At 32.3% G+C, this 15,308-nt stretch overlaps 1 protein-coding gene across 1 annotated transcript; it reads left to right on the top strand.

Annotated features, from left to right (window-relative positions):
- Window positions 1-6,644: 6,644 nt before the first annotated feature.
- On the top strand, window positions 6,645-14,621 carry LOC139086335 (uncharacterized). The gene is made up of 8 exons (XM_070634754.1): window positions 6,645-7,195; window positions 7,256-7,417; window positions 7,481-7,585; window positions 7,664-7,674; window positions 7,746-7,924; window positions 9,974-10,087; window positions 11,797-12,099; window positions 12,244-14,621. The coding sequence occupies exons 1-8, from the start codon at window positions 7,175-7,177 to the stop codon at window positions 12,432-12,434; spliced, it is 1,086 nt and encodes a 361-aa protein (XP_070490855.1). The 5' UTR covers window positions 6,645-7,174; the 3' UTR covers window positions 12,435-14,621.
- The last annotated feature ends 687 nt before the right edge of the window (window positions 14,622-15,308 follow it).

Genomic DNA, 15,308 nt, shown 5'->3' with positions numbered 1-15,308 from the left:
AAAACGACAAAATAAAAGCCATCAGTCTCCAACATCCAAACATCCAGCTCCATAAGTAATTGTTTCTAGCATGTCAAAGAAATTAGTTGCGGCAATAAAAGGGATATTTGCAAAGATAATGAAAGTTAAGCCTTTCAATTGTCCATTCAAAATTCTCAGGCAACGCCTAAAATATTTTATGCCTTTTTAATCCCTTTTCTATGTCCAAAAAAGAAATATTTAAATGAGTTTTGATGCCTTTGTCCGTTCCGTATGAATAGACAAAAAGTACAGAAACAAACAGTGCAAATAGAAAAGGATTAAGTCGTCCGACAAACGAAATAACTTACTGACTTTTTAAGAACTGCATGTTGATGTCTCTTAAGCCAATTATGAAATGTCCCATACATGCTGCGATTTATTATTTCAGAGAAATTTTTTACTCTCAAAAAATGTGAAGCGGTAAGCGACAAAAAGGATGAACAGAAGTCTCATGAGAGGAAATTGCAATCTACTGTTTGACTATTATTAATACAACACCCCAAGTGTATGACAGTGAAATGGATTGTAAAAGTGACGAAAAAAAAATATATAATTCCAAATGTCATGCATTGCACATCCATTCGCGTTTAAACTTCATTTTGTAATTCCATTTGTCGTGTCTGCCATACTCTCATGGTAAGAACCCTCGACAAAAATGAAGAATCTACGCATAATATCTAATATTATTTCATGTGTTATAATAATCCACATGTGAGTTGAAGGATTTCATTTCTGTAACGAGGAAGAATATAAAAGGAATGGAATTAAGGGTGAGAGAGATAGAAATTGAAATGAACATAATACACCCCAAAATTTCTTTTACACATTCTTATTTCAACTCTTCAAAAAAATAGATATATGTAAGTATATACTGATGTAGAAAGTTTGTAACATAATATCAGAAAAAATAATGTATTTTGTGAGTGGAAATAGGGGTTGATTATTGAGATTTTGGGAGAATCTAGAGCGCAGTTTATGGATTTTCAGGTTAGATTATTGAGTTGGTTTATGAACTGTAGACAGCGCTGGAGGTAGTTTCAAGTGACATCTGGGAGAAGCCATGGATCATAATTCTGAATGACTGGCAAAGTAAGAATTGTTGTTCAACTTCCAGGTGGACACGTGGAAGTTTTGGATATTGTTGCTTAAGCTTGCTTATACTATTTACTTTAAGATTCAAACCTGGGACTTTCAGCAAAGTAAGAAAGAAAAAGTTGCTTTTCAACTTCCAGGTGGACACGTGGAAGTTTTTAAATTTGTTTCTTAAGTCTGATTTCTACAATTCATTTTGAGATTCAAACCAATGACTTTCAACAAGATGAGTAAGTAAGATTTTATTTTCAACTTCCTCGTGGACACGCGGAAGTTTTGCATATTGTTGCTTAAGCTTGCTTATACTATTTCTTTTGAGATTCGAACCTAGGACTTTCAGCAAAGTAAGAAAGAAAAAGTTGCTTTTCAACTTCCAGGTGGACACACGGAAGTTTTTCTCATTGCTACTTAACCTTGATTCTATTATTTACTATGAGTTTCAAACCAAGATTCTTCATGTGATTATCTTGATCTTTAATTTCCAAATCATTCCTTCAATAATCATACTTGGTTATCTTAACTTACAATCTAAACTCGTGCATATAATCAGCTACCTACTTTACAATGCGTATCCATCCTCACTTCTTCTTAACAATTCCAACAGCAATCCTTAAAAATCAGGACAAAACGTTAACAAAAACATCAAATCATTGCTTCCATTTTTCCACATTATTTCAGCTACCATTTTTTTCCACACTCTTTTATTCCTCCTTCCTTTCTCTTTGCATTATTTCCAAATGAAAAGAAATTCAAAAAAATAGTACGCAAAAAAAAGGGCACAAAACTAAAGAGGACTAAATCCCATTTCTCGAATTAGAAATGATGGCATGAATCACGTTGAAAGAAATGAAAATTAGTTACATACGACGTCAACAACGACGATTGCCATTCAAAAAGGAAATGAGGGTTCATATGAGGGAGAGAAATTCTATTTTATTTTTTTCTATAAAGGGTCGATCGCTATGACTGTGTGTTGTGAAAATGTACACATGGATGAAATGTCTAAAATAGACGAAGAATAGAGGACTGAGAACTGAGGGTCGCTAGCTCACTTCACTCTATTTTAGTTGACATGCGTTCGTTCGTGAGTTTTTTTAAAAAGATTTTTTTTTGCTGTTGCCTCGATGTGCTGCTTTTTGGTTGATTTTAGATTGGGGATGGTATGGGAATGATGTCAACTGTAGCTGATGCTAGTTTTTAGGAATGATTTAACCTAATCCAGAAGGTACACCGAGCAGGACAGCTCTAAGCTAGGGTCTAGTACTCCTGTAGCCTGATGTTTCGCTTCTATGCCGTATGTTTACCGAGATAACTATTTATATGCTTTACTGACCTCATTAATCTACTGTGTTCCATGATCTTCTTTTGAAGGCACCTAAATTGTTCCAATAGCTGCTTGCCAATCACTAATACTAGTACTAAGGACAATGATGTCTACATCAACTGCGTCTCTTTGGGTTCTTTGATCGCTAACCCTACTTAATCCGTAATATAATGAAATTCCTGAATATATCAAGTGATACTGGCTGTTAGAGTCAGATGAAAGGTCTTTGTAGAAACCTAGGCTCCACATCAGAGCATGGTTCCAGTATTGGAGCAAATACTGGCTCCTAGAGCTGCATAAAACATCACTTACAATAAACCCCACCATATAGAACCTTATTATAAAAATAAATAAATATTAAAGAGATATGCTACTGCCGCTGCCATATTTTCCTTCCCTTCATGACAACAACAAAAAAAAAACTTCAAAATTTATGACATACTTCATTCATTTGAATGTGTCTAATACAGAAAATTGTATTTTTGCCTGGTTGTAATCATGGTTGCTATTTTAATTCCCACTTGAGAGGAATTTTGTGATAAGATCAAAATGGAACTGAGTCGCTAGAATTGGGTTTAGGGATATGGATGGGATTAGGGATGATCTGGTATGTGAGTTAGTAGATATTGGAAGTTAGAAAGCAATGGGCAGCGATGGGGCAAGCTTTAAGTGACATCTCTGGAAGGTCTTGGATCTGTACGACCAACTATGCAAGTAAGTAAGCACTGTTCATGCTTGTAGACTCTCGAAGCCATAGAATCATCAATTATACTCCAAATTTCCATATTTCTTTGATTTTCTAGCACTTGAGTGACTCCTTCACCAATTTTGTCCATCCAAACCCAATCCCCTTCCAAAATACCCTACCTACACTCCTGTCCAACCAATAAATCCACAATGATCTTGCAAGAATTCCACTCGAATCTACAATTAAAGTTTTTCATACTTTATTCTACAATAAATTAAATGAACTCCCCGTCGGTAAATAAATAGCGACGAAATGTTCATCCGCTGTGAATTTTTTTTTTGTTGTTTTCATTCAGCCAACATTGTTCATGCTGCTTATTTCGCGTCTTATAAATTGAAGTAAATTGATAGTAATTTTCGCAATAAATGAAAAATTAGTTTTTGCAATTTAAGGTATTTATGGAATGTCTTTAGTGCAAATTGAGCATTGATGAATTCTTTGTGCAATAAATTGTGTTTTTTGATGGGATTTTCAATTAATTTATTGTGTTGTTGAGGAGGATTTTTGAGATTTTGTGGAATATTTTGGATATTGTTGAGTATTTGGTTGACTCAAGTTGGGAGTTGGATATGATATTGCTGTAGAAATTGATATTTTGATAATTTTATCTAGATTTCATAAATAATTAGTTCTTACTTATTTTCTTCGCTCGCCGTAGATCAATTGTGATATATGGTTTATTTCTGAGTTTGATAATTGATTTGAATAGAACAAATGCAGTTCAGTTTAGTTAAGGTTCAGTAAATTTAGTACATCTTTAAACATTTTATGCAATTAAATTTGCTTTCTTTTGTATAATTTACAATAATTTGTTTATAACGGATATTTAGAATTTAAAAATTGTGATGCGAATAATTTGCATCTAAGGAAGCAAAGAAATAATTCAATTTGTATTCAAATTTAAATTTTGATATTTAAATTAATAAGTTTAGAGTGTTATTTTGAAGTTAGAAGAAATTTGTTATTGAATTATAGTTCCTAATTGGTTCTTAAAGTAAAATCTATTGGAGTTTGAAGATCCAGGTAAGTAAAATTCATTAAACTTTAAAATTTCTAAATATTTCAAGGATATTGAAGTATTTTCATATCAAAAAGCAGTTTATCTGCTGATTAGTATCAAAAATTTACATTTCTTTAATCGAACTGCGATACTTTTGGCTTAAAATTAGAGTTTCATTTATTTAGAATTCTTTTCAAGAATTTCATTCAAGTTTCTCATATTTTAATCTTTAAATCACTCAAGTAGAAAGAATTCAACTAATTATAAGTCTATCAAGTCCATATCTTACTAAATTTGACACTAATAGAAGTACTGATTGAAATCCAGTAACATGATAATCTCAAATAGTAATCAAAACAAAGATCCAGCATCTTGTTGACTTTGTGTCATCAAATCCTTTAATATTTCACAATCTACCACCAAATTCAAATCAAAATCGCCATTTTTCCTTTTAAATCAAATAAATCTCAATTAAATAATCTCATTCATTAAATTTCCAAACCTTTCATCCACCCAAAATCTCCATTTCATCACATTCAAAAAATCGATAACCTTAAAGAAATCTTCAACGTACCTTTTATCTACACTTTTTTTTATGAATGAAATGATGCAATTCTGACTGAGTAATTCAATAACAACCAAGCATACTATTCAACAGCTTAAACTAATTTATGATACAACAATGATTTTCAATTTTCATACTTCAAATTTGTTTAACCTCAAGTGGAGCTACAAAATTTTCACATACAATCTTCAATGTCATTTGCTCCCAAAAATTCATATACACACAACAACAAAATGACCGAGAAGAATTAAATGAATGGACAAAAGGATGAGAACTGTTGACAATTGAAAGTAAAGTGGGGACATAATGTGATTATGTTGATGAGATTTAATTTTATTTCAACAAGAATAAGAAGAAGAAGTGAAAATTTGTTTGCATTAAAATTTGCTTATTTTGTGGGTGGAAAAATTTTATTAGATTTTTTGGGGATTATTTTGTGAAAAATGAGATGATGGTCGAGATTTGTCCAGTCTCGGAGTCTTGACTGTCCGTCATTCTGAGGTCATGGATCACTATTGGTCTGTAAGGATAGCGAAGTAGTTAAGTTTACCGTCATTCTGTATGTTCATTCATTTATTATTTCGTTAGTTCGTCAATCAATCTATCCGGTAGACGCAGTTATTAGAGAAATTTTGGAAGGATCATCATTTTGCATAAGAATCTATATCGAAGAAATGTCTATGCCTTGGCAATCGTTTTTATCCAAAGCATGTTCTTCAATTAGCCTTCAATTTTGCATTTGGCCTTTGTCTAGCCTCAGATCAGATACCAAGTTAAAGACATAGCTATCATTTCACACCTACGATGCCTATTCCAACTCTACACATCAGTATAGTTAGCTTCAGGCGATATCTTCAGAAGCTTCATAGTTCACAATTTTTCTGTTATAAATCTGCATGGAAAACTAAATATGTGAGGTAATAATTAACTGCTTCATATGCCAGAAAATGACCTTTCCTAGACTAAAGTCAGTTTAAGTCAAATTATCGTCAAGGCAAGTGCAAAAGCCTTCATGATACAGTTAGGAACCTATTCAAAGCCACAACCAGGATAACTCAAGACTATTGCTTTTTTATGTGAATTTCATAACACTAATACGCAAATATAGCGCTTTTAGGTACCGTTGTGGTTCTGCGCCTGTTAGAATAGCAGAAAATCTAATTCAATCATTCTTGGCTACAAAAAATGCGTTTATAAATTCCAAACTCCATATCTAAATTCAAAAAATTCCCTAAAAAAAGTCTCAATAAATGACCATTTGAAGTAATTCTTTCTCTAAGGGTAGCACAAAAAAAAAAATTCAAAAATTTCTAAAAAATATTCTCATCTATTGCAACACTACTCAGAACATTTCAGAGTTTATCAGAATTAGAATTGTGAATCATTAATCAAAAACATAAAGGGAGAAATATTTTTCCTTTTTAAAGAGAGATGTAAAGACACATGAAAGAGAAAATGGCCTTTCAATCAGCTAGACAGACATTTGGATGGGTAAAAAGAAGACAGTTGGACGAAGGTAGAAGTTTTGTTGTTTGAGAGATGAATGTGAGGCTGTATGGAGGGTTCTTTGGGGTTGTGTTGATATAGAATTGTCAAGTCGATGTAGAAAAGGAACTAAGGCTGTTGAAAACTCAATTGACTTGCAGATAGGCAGGCAGTCAAGTAAGTTCATGCAATAATGAGTAGAAAACGTACAAAACAGCAAATTCACGTACAAAACAAACTCACCATAGAGAAGCTTATCAAAGACACAAACCACAGTAGCTTTTTGACATCCACATGTGTCTCGACTTCCTCAACTGTTATAATCCAACTTTTTTACACAACGAAAAAAAATAAACAACAAAAGAACTTTTCTTCATTCATTCATAACTTTTCTACTTTTTCGGTGTGTTTCGTGAGTGGAAAGGAGAAATTTTTTTCATTTTTATAATTTTTATTCCTAGTTTTTTAAGTATGAAAATGTAGCAATAATTTATCCTCAATCGTACAACTCAATCAGTGTTTAAAAACCTTCAATGTCGATTCATATTGATGAAATTATATCAAAAAAAAAGTGAAACAATCAATCATGTTTTTTTGTAAAATAAGCAAAATAGAAGAAAATCGATCAAGGCACAAGGCATATTAAAAAAAGGAGGACTTATTTCTTTAGTCAGCATATAATAAGGAAAGTGATATTTAATCGCGGTGCGATAATTAAATTAGAATAAATGCATAAAAAGAATGGGAAAAATGGAATTAAATATTTCATGAGATGAGGACCCTAAACAGCTACATTTTGATGTCCTTGAAATAAAAAAAAAAATCTCTTTTTTTGTCGAGAGGATTAGTTTCCATTTCCACTACAAACAGAATAATCTCTTTAACTTCTAGTGGATTTATCTAGAATAAAATAATAAACAAAAAAAAAAATTTGTAGCCATGGGAAATGGGATGAATAAGGTAAGTGTACCTGATTATGGATCAGATGATACCTGATTAAGGTGTATATTTTGGTTATAGGTGTTTCCAGGTATATATATTGGAAACTACAGGGATTCAAAGGATTTAAATCAATTAGAAATGCACAAAATAACTCATATACTAGCTATACATGATAATCCAAAGCATTTATTTCCTGAGAAGCATTATTTGTGTGTTATGGCTGCTGATAATCCTGATCAAGTAAATCTCTGAATTATTAATGTGATTTACAGAAGTTAATCCTGTACCTCCTTTGTTCCACAGGATCTATCGCAATTCTTTTCGGTGTGTAATGACTTCATTCATGGTGCACGATTACGACAGGATTGTAATGTGCTCATACATTGTCTAGCCGGCATGTCGAGAAGTGTAAGGATTTTTATCTTAATTTGCTCCATGACCTCAAATATTCATTTCTTTACTTTTTCATGTCATGCACACATATAGGTGACGATATGGTAAGTATAAAAAAGAATATGAACATTTCATTAAATTATTAACATGCTTTGTATATTATTATTATTTTTAGTGTCGCATATATCATGAGTGTTTCACATCTATGTTGGCGTGATGCATTGCGGGTTGTCCGTGTTGGTCGTAAAATTGCCAATCCTAATTCTGGATTTCAACTACAGCTGCAGGAGTTTGAGAATAATCGGGTGGATGATGAGAGGAGGAGGATGAAGGAGAGATATCCTAGTTTGGCAAGTAAGTGTGGATTTTTATCTCTTACTTTTGAGCATTGCTACTTTGAGAAACAATGGCTTTATGATTTGAAAGACTGTTTTTTGGCAATTCACAAAGGGGTTTTTGGGTATGACGCAGTAAATGAATATAAATTCTGAAAAGCTTCAAAATGTCCTTGGTAAATGCGATGTAAGACAATGGATTTTTCTGTGCCATCCTAACTGTACTTCCTCCTTTGAATTGGCTGAACAATTGATTCTAAATGTTGAATAATATGGGTGTATAGGAGGAGCAACGGTGATGGAAACTACCAGAATTTGCCATTATTGTTGGAAACAGAAACCTGTTTAGTCTCTTTATTAACGTCTCTGACTTGGTGCCGGATTCGAAATTTAGGACCATGAAATGGTCATGCAGGTCTAGTGTCAGATTTTGGATCGATTAACTATCTTGTGCTATTCATGCTTGTTCATTCTGTCCTGAAATGTTCATTAAATCCCATTTTCCATCAATAACATCTCATCAGATGTCAAAAGCCTTAAAATGATCCACTTCATAAAAATCTGTTGAATCCAAATCGATTCCTTTAATGACATTCCAAACAAAAGCAGTTACTGACACCACCTGAGGATTTTAAACCAAAGAGCTAATTATTATAATAATATAAAACTGTACAATCCAGATAATTTATGTTAAATTGAGGTCAATATTGAATTCAATTAGCTATCTTATGCCGACCTAGATTCTATTTTTAATTGTTCTGCCTCCAGCCTATCTTCTATAAATAAATTTAAAGCAATCCTCAACTTCATAGTCAGACCATAACAAAAATCAACAATTTCTCAAACTAATCGTGTAGGAGGAGTTGTAGGCAGTCGATTTTTACATCCTTTCTGTCTAAATTCTCAACTATAAATTCAAATTCAAGCTGAATAATCTCAAAAGAAAAGAATATTCCAGTTCTAAAAAAAATTAATTCGCGCCAGAAACTCACCGCAATTTTCCATTAAGCCTAAACACGCAATTTTTCTACTTGACGTGTAGCATTTATGAGGAAATAGCTTATTTTCCTTGAATTTGAGTTCATCTACCTGAAAAAAATATTTTTGTTCCTCCCTTTTTCTGGCATTTACCGGAACACCGCGGAAATTCTTGATATTTGGAATGTTAGGCTTTTGTTGTTTGTTGAGTTAACTTGATGAATATGCTCATAATTTATGTGGTTGGGGGGTTAGTGAAGGTTAATGGAAGCGAATAGCATTGAGGAGGTTGATCGATCCAGAATCAGGTTGAAGACTGACGTGACACTTGCATGGTAGCGGATTTAAATCGAATCAGGAACCAAAGCAGCGGCATGCGGGCCTGAGGCTGGGTTTTTGATCATTTAACCGATCTGTGCTATTCAGCCTAATTATTATGTAAAGCAAGTTCCTGATTGCCAATTCTAAATTATCCTAACAATCTTTCAAGGACCATCTCAAAGTCAAATGCCCAACAAAAGCATAAAACTCATCAAAAATTTCACGTCAAATCCCATAAAAAATCTTATCAAAATTGCAAAGCAATCCACAAACTCCATAAAATATTCAGCAAACTTTCTGCTGCAAAACCTTCATCCGGACAGTTTAAGGTGACGAAAAAAAAAAGCACAATTTTTTTCAAGGCCAATCAAGCCATTTCCTTTTGCATCCGCACATCCTTTACGGATATTATCGATAAAAAATTCATTCACTGAGATTTACTAAAGTCAAGAGAAGATGTATGGCATGTGTAATGGATTGCCTTTTTAGCCTACATATCTTGAGGCCAATAAACTCGAATTGAATAATGAATGATGATATGAGATTGTTGTGGTTTGTGGCTCGTATGCATTATTCATATAGGAGCAGCGCCACTAAAAATTTTAGTTTGGTTGGGGAGTCGATAAATTGAATTTCCGTGGATTTGCATAGTCATTGCTCAAAATAAAGCCATAATATAGTTCTAGAAGTTGATTTTGCACGATTACATGCAAAAGCTTTATATCCACTGATTAATACTGACTATATAATTTACTCATTACAATTTTAGTACGTGAAAATGATCAGATTTATATAGCGAGAGCTTTAGAGCACTTTGATGCATTAATAACATCACATGATTTGTGTCATTTTAATTGTAAGCGAAATGAGAACTGTCCAACAGGTGAGTGTGTACAATACCATTTATATTTAATGTGCTTTTATTGCTTCATTCATTATTTACCATCCATGCTTTGGTTTTCATACTCTTATTTTTTTCCCATATAAATACCAATTTTATATGTATGTATGTCTGTAATTACTTGGTGAGGTTCATGCATGCAATACATTGTGGAGGGGTGGGTTTCTCTCGTTGTGGATATCATTTACTTGAAAATAATTTTCCTTACTGAATGTGAAGGTGTTGTCATTTATCAAAATGTTTGGGTTCTTTCAATTTTAATGGGTTTTATTGTTGCGATGGATAATTTGTGTGTTGTGTGCTGTACACAAACTGACTCATTCAGTATGTCAAGTGGTGATTTTTCTTACTATTTTACCTGTTGATGGATTGAGCAGAGTTGTTGTTGTAGTTGTGGGAATTTATGGAGGATTTATTGTATATTGTCGATATTAAAGCAAGCTGTTGATCTAATAGAAAATGAAATAATTTTGAATAACTGATTTTGAGTGGATTTGAAGGTATGTCCTACGATTTATTGTCGCTTGCTCCTATACTGAGCTACACGGGGTTATTCAACAATATTTCATAGTGACCCTATGATGTCTGCCATTACAAGAATCTCATTTCAACCCAATCAATGGGGCTTATATCCTTACGACACTCAACCATATGTACCTTATACAGTCACACATTATAATATTGTGTTAATTATATAGAGAACCAAATGTATAATGCACAATATGTGCTCAACATGTCATAGATCATGTATTCTGTAGGTCACTTTGCGAGGCGCAGTTTGGCACAGTATTCAAGAGCTCACGAGCCAAGTGATTCACTGTCTAGCTACTGTCACCCATGAGCCAAGTGGGTCACGTCTTAGCTTGGTTGTGGCGCAAGAAGCTGATCTCAAATTTAGTATTGTAAATTTATTAATTGAATCCGTAGCTCAATGTGTCGGGTATGACTTAGAATAGGGCTATCCCTAAGAGAAGTCCAGATTATGACATTGCTTTTAGAATATCCTTGAGATGTCCTCTGTAATTGAACGCTAAATTCTAAAAATCCGGGTAAAATTCACACCTTACAACTCTGCATCGATAGTAAATATTGATAAATGATGATAATCAACAATTATTTTTCAAGTGCTAAAATTTATATCAATAATTCATCATGACATATTGAATCAAAAAAAATTATCAATTTCTTAATCGATTTACCAATAAACCAAATTATAGTCTGTCAATTTCATTATGATAGATTAGTGTCAATCTCAATTTCAATTTTATAAACACGTAAATCATCAATAATTGCACCTCCTTCCCATCCACCTCATTTGTGTGCTTGTTCATCACCAAAAAATCAATTGAGACAATATCATAGCTTGATACATTTTTTTATTTATATTTATTTTTTTTTCATTTCTATTTATTTATTTTTAGACGAAAAAGTCATAGAAAATGAAAAGTTTGCATATTTTGAAATCAGTCGTTTTTAGCCTCATCAAGTCATCATCATGAATCAAATCCATTAAAAGCTAAATTAGAAGAATTTTCACTTATTTTTCTAGTCATTAAGTTTAATCACATTTAGTTCTGTTAGAGACAATTTTTATCCTTTTGCGATTTTGATGTAATCGAAAAAAAAGTTTTTTAAGGAAAAAAATAAAATCAAAAAAAATTTGCTGAAAAAATTAAATGAATTTCCTTCAGGCGTTTGTCGCATGAATCATGATGCAAAATATACAGGCGGAATATTTCGTCGTCGACCATCAACAGCTTCCTCATCTAGTCGTTTAAGTGTTCAATCTAGTCGATCAACAGGCACAACATCATGCCCTACATCACCCCGACATTCTAAATATTTACCTCCAACAGCATCATCAGCTAGTCTCAATTCAGCATTAAATCCATCCTCATCAAATATGAATAATGATTGTAGACAACTTCATCGTAGTTCCAGTAGCTATAGTAACACTTATAAACAACAGCGTAGCGGTTATGGTTCGTATACAGGTTGGTAGTTTAACATTTATAATTATTAATTTATGGGAAAAAGTAAAGACAAAAAAAAAAAACTTAATTTATTATAATTTAATTTTATTGCTGTTTTGTGCTTCTTACTGCTCTTTTTTTTCATTCTGTTTTTTGTTTATCAAGGTTCACCTTCAGCACCCACCTCAGCACACAGTTCGCGTGTTGACATAAATAATATTGGACGACCATCGACGGGTTCTGTTTTGTATTTAGGTAAATCAAGTGGATCGAGTGGATCTAGGTTATCACTTGTGTCGCGTTCGTCATCACTTAATTCTCCATCTTCGTCACCGAAGCATCGAGCGCGACAGTAACAGTGAATTTTTTTGGAGAATGTTTTTTTTGGTATAGAGTTGTTGACATTTTGTGACTTAATGAATATGATCTGGTATTGATATTCATGGCCTAGTCTCAAGTAGTTCTAGGAACAGCTCTAAAATTTTAGAGTTTCGTGATTTTTGGGAAGTTTTGTTGGATATAAATCAATTTTTTCACATTCCTTGACTCAACAGCCACAAAGAACCACCAATATTAACGCAGATGCCACTTTTAATCCAACAATACCCCATAGTATTCCTTAATCCCTTAGTATTGTCCAATATTTTAATATAAATCGCAAAATAAAGCAGAGAAATTGATTAATGTCAGTTTGAATTAATGAAGCTTGTTAAACTCAGGAAAAATTAATAGAACCAAGAGTAAAATGCCAAAAAAATTGTGTTGAGTCAAAGATTTGAATGAAGATCGAAATAGTACAACCTAAGTACCTACTCTGGTACCTAACTTAGCTAATTTTATTTGTTATTTATTCTGAAACTCATTATCAATGTTCCAGAATTTCTGTCAGAGCTCAAACTTGACTTTGTATTGCGATTCCATTTAAAATTTGAGTTGTTTTCGAGCTTTGGTTTCTGTATAGGCTTAAATCACTTCGATTAAATGTTTTTGTGAAGAATCTAATACAAGCAGCACCAACATCGAGTGTATAAGTGATCAAAATACTTAAAACCTAGTCACTAATTCCAATGACACAGAATTCGGACCAGCTAGTGATATTTTGTGTGCATATAACCTTTCAAAAATTGACTGATTTCGTTATTCCAAGAATTGCCCAAATTTGCTTTTGAGTGTGATCCATAGATTCATGATTCATGATCACTAGCTGATTCTGGTCATAAAGACTAATAGTCCAAACTGAAGAAACCCCATAAATTGAGAACTTCAAACGTCCATGGCTAAGGTCTCAAAAATGACAAATCCGCCCAAAACCTGAACCTTTATCCCTAATTACTTAAAGTGATTTACCAAAAAATCTAACAAAACTTCTCAAAATTCATGAAAATTCAAAACTTGTTTGTTGAAAATATTGAAAGAATTGTTAATTGGAAATTTGCAAATGAAATTGCAAAGAAAAGGAGAAATATTAGGATTTTGAATATTTGGCGTTATATACGGTGCTTAAAAAACAATTTGAAATGATTAGAAATCATACAAAATTTAAGAAAAAAAAAATTTGATACATTTTAGTGAATAATTAGCAGCAATAATTTTGAAAATCCTTACGGGAAGAAAAAATTGATTTTTTTGGGATGAAGGAAGGTAGATTAATGAAAAATTTTGAAATTATTGGAAGTACCTTGACTGAAACCTTTAGATTTTTTACTTCCTCGCACTTGCCGCTCAACGCATTATTGTTTTTGCTATACTTAAGTAGGACCAAATGGTTGATTTTGAGAAAGTCAATCAAAATTATGTTAAAAATTGCAAGACAACTACAAGAGGATATTGCTCTGTAAAGTTATGGACCATTTTTGATTGATATTTATTTTTTAGACTTTTATCAGAGTTTGAAGTCATAAATCCGAATAACATAGACCGATTGATCGATCCAAAGTTCGATATTAAATACATTGACCAGATCAGTATCACGTCGATCTGGGTCCGTATATTTGATCGATTAATCAGTTTGAGCTATTCGGAAAGAAGTCGAACTAGTTCAGTGTTGTTATGAAGGTCATGTATGCCTAAAGTTTGTTCTTTGCTGAATCTGGCACAATTCCAATGTCAAAAAGGCTTGGTGCCGGATTTTAGAACAGTTAATAGAGTTGTGCTGTTCGGGTTGGCTTTGACCTTCGATCAAGAAAAAAGTCAACAAATATGAGCTTCATAACAACACTGATCAAATTAACTAGAGTTGAATAAAATCAACTCTAAAACGACTTCGATTTTTGAACTTTACTCTACTTAAACTCGATGTCAAGTACAATTTTAATGAATTTTGTATGAAAAACTTGTTTAATTTTCTACAAAATTCATGTTAACTTTGATATTTGATTCTACTCTATTAAACACTAGTAAACTCTAGTAAATCCTATTAATATTAAAATAAGTACGTATCTTACTCTATTCTGAATCATAAAAATGAAGTTTGAGTATGCTAATTTGAAAAGCAATAAAAAAATTTCGAATTTAAATTCATAATAATTTTTCAGTAACTAGTATCTAGTTTTAAATGTGTACATGCTAATGCATTAGTCGTAATTTTAATATTTTGACATTTTGTAGCTAAATTAGCTGATTTAGACTAATTATTTAGAATCTAATTAATATTTTGTGACTTCTCATCTAAATTAGCAGATTTATAAGAATTAGTTGATTTGATTTAGCAATTTGAAATTTTCTAGTTGTCTATTATAGAGCATAGTTTGAAGTAGACTTGACAGCTCCTTATTATGGAACATTTGTCATATTTTCCCACTCGGGACAGCTGCCAATTCAACCATAATTGACTATTCCATACAAAATATTGGCTTTCTTGCAGCTATTCTTGCTCTAAAGACTAGAGACATAATCTGAAATATTTTAGTAGAATTTCTCGTCCATTTGAATCTTCCTTAACTCTATTTACATCCCTAGATTTCTCTAAAATTCAAAAAATATTCTTTAAATTTGAATCTACATCAATAAGTCAATTATGATAATTTATCCAAACAAATGAATTTATAAATGTCAATCACACACATCCACAAAACTCCTTAATTGATTTTTAAACAAAAATATCATTAATTTTAAATTATATGGGACATGCATAGCATGTGTCATTACCCATGCAACACATTTTTTTGTGTCTATGACATGTGCTTTGTGTATTGAGGAAATATGGGACAGGCACAAAAGCTCTCGACACT

This window comes from Chironomus tepperi, unplaced genomic scaffold, assembly GCF_022539635.2.
Source record: "Chironomus tepperi strain 1889 unplaced genomic scaffold, CSIRO-AGI_Ctep_v1 contig_85, whole genome shotgun sequence".
Lineage (NCBI taxonomy): Eukaryota > Metazoa > Arthropoda > Insecta > Diptera > Chironomidae > Chironomus > Chironomus tepperi.
Note: the sequence above shows the minus strand (reverse complement) of the source record. Positions and strands in the feature narration are given on the sequence as shown.

Excerpts from the sequence above, each read along its gene's own strand:
- LOC139086335 (XM_070634754.1), top strand. The coding sequence starts at position 7,175 with ATGGGAAATGGGATGAATAAG. Across the intron at positions 10,088-11,796 it reads AAATGAGAACTGTCCAACAG|GCGTTTGTCGCATGAATCAT; the intron begins GTGAGTGTGTAC and ends AATTTCCTTCAG. Across the intron at positions 12,100-12,243 it reads CGGTTATGGTTCGTATACAG|GTTCACCTTCAGCACCCACC; the intron begins GTTGGTAGTTTA and ends TTGTTTATCAAG.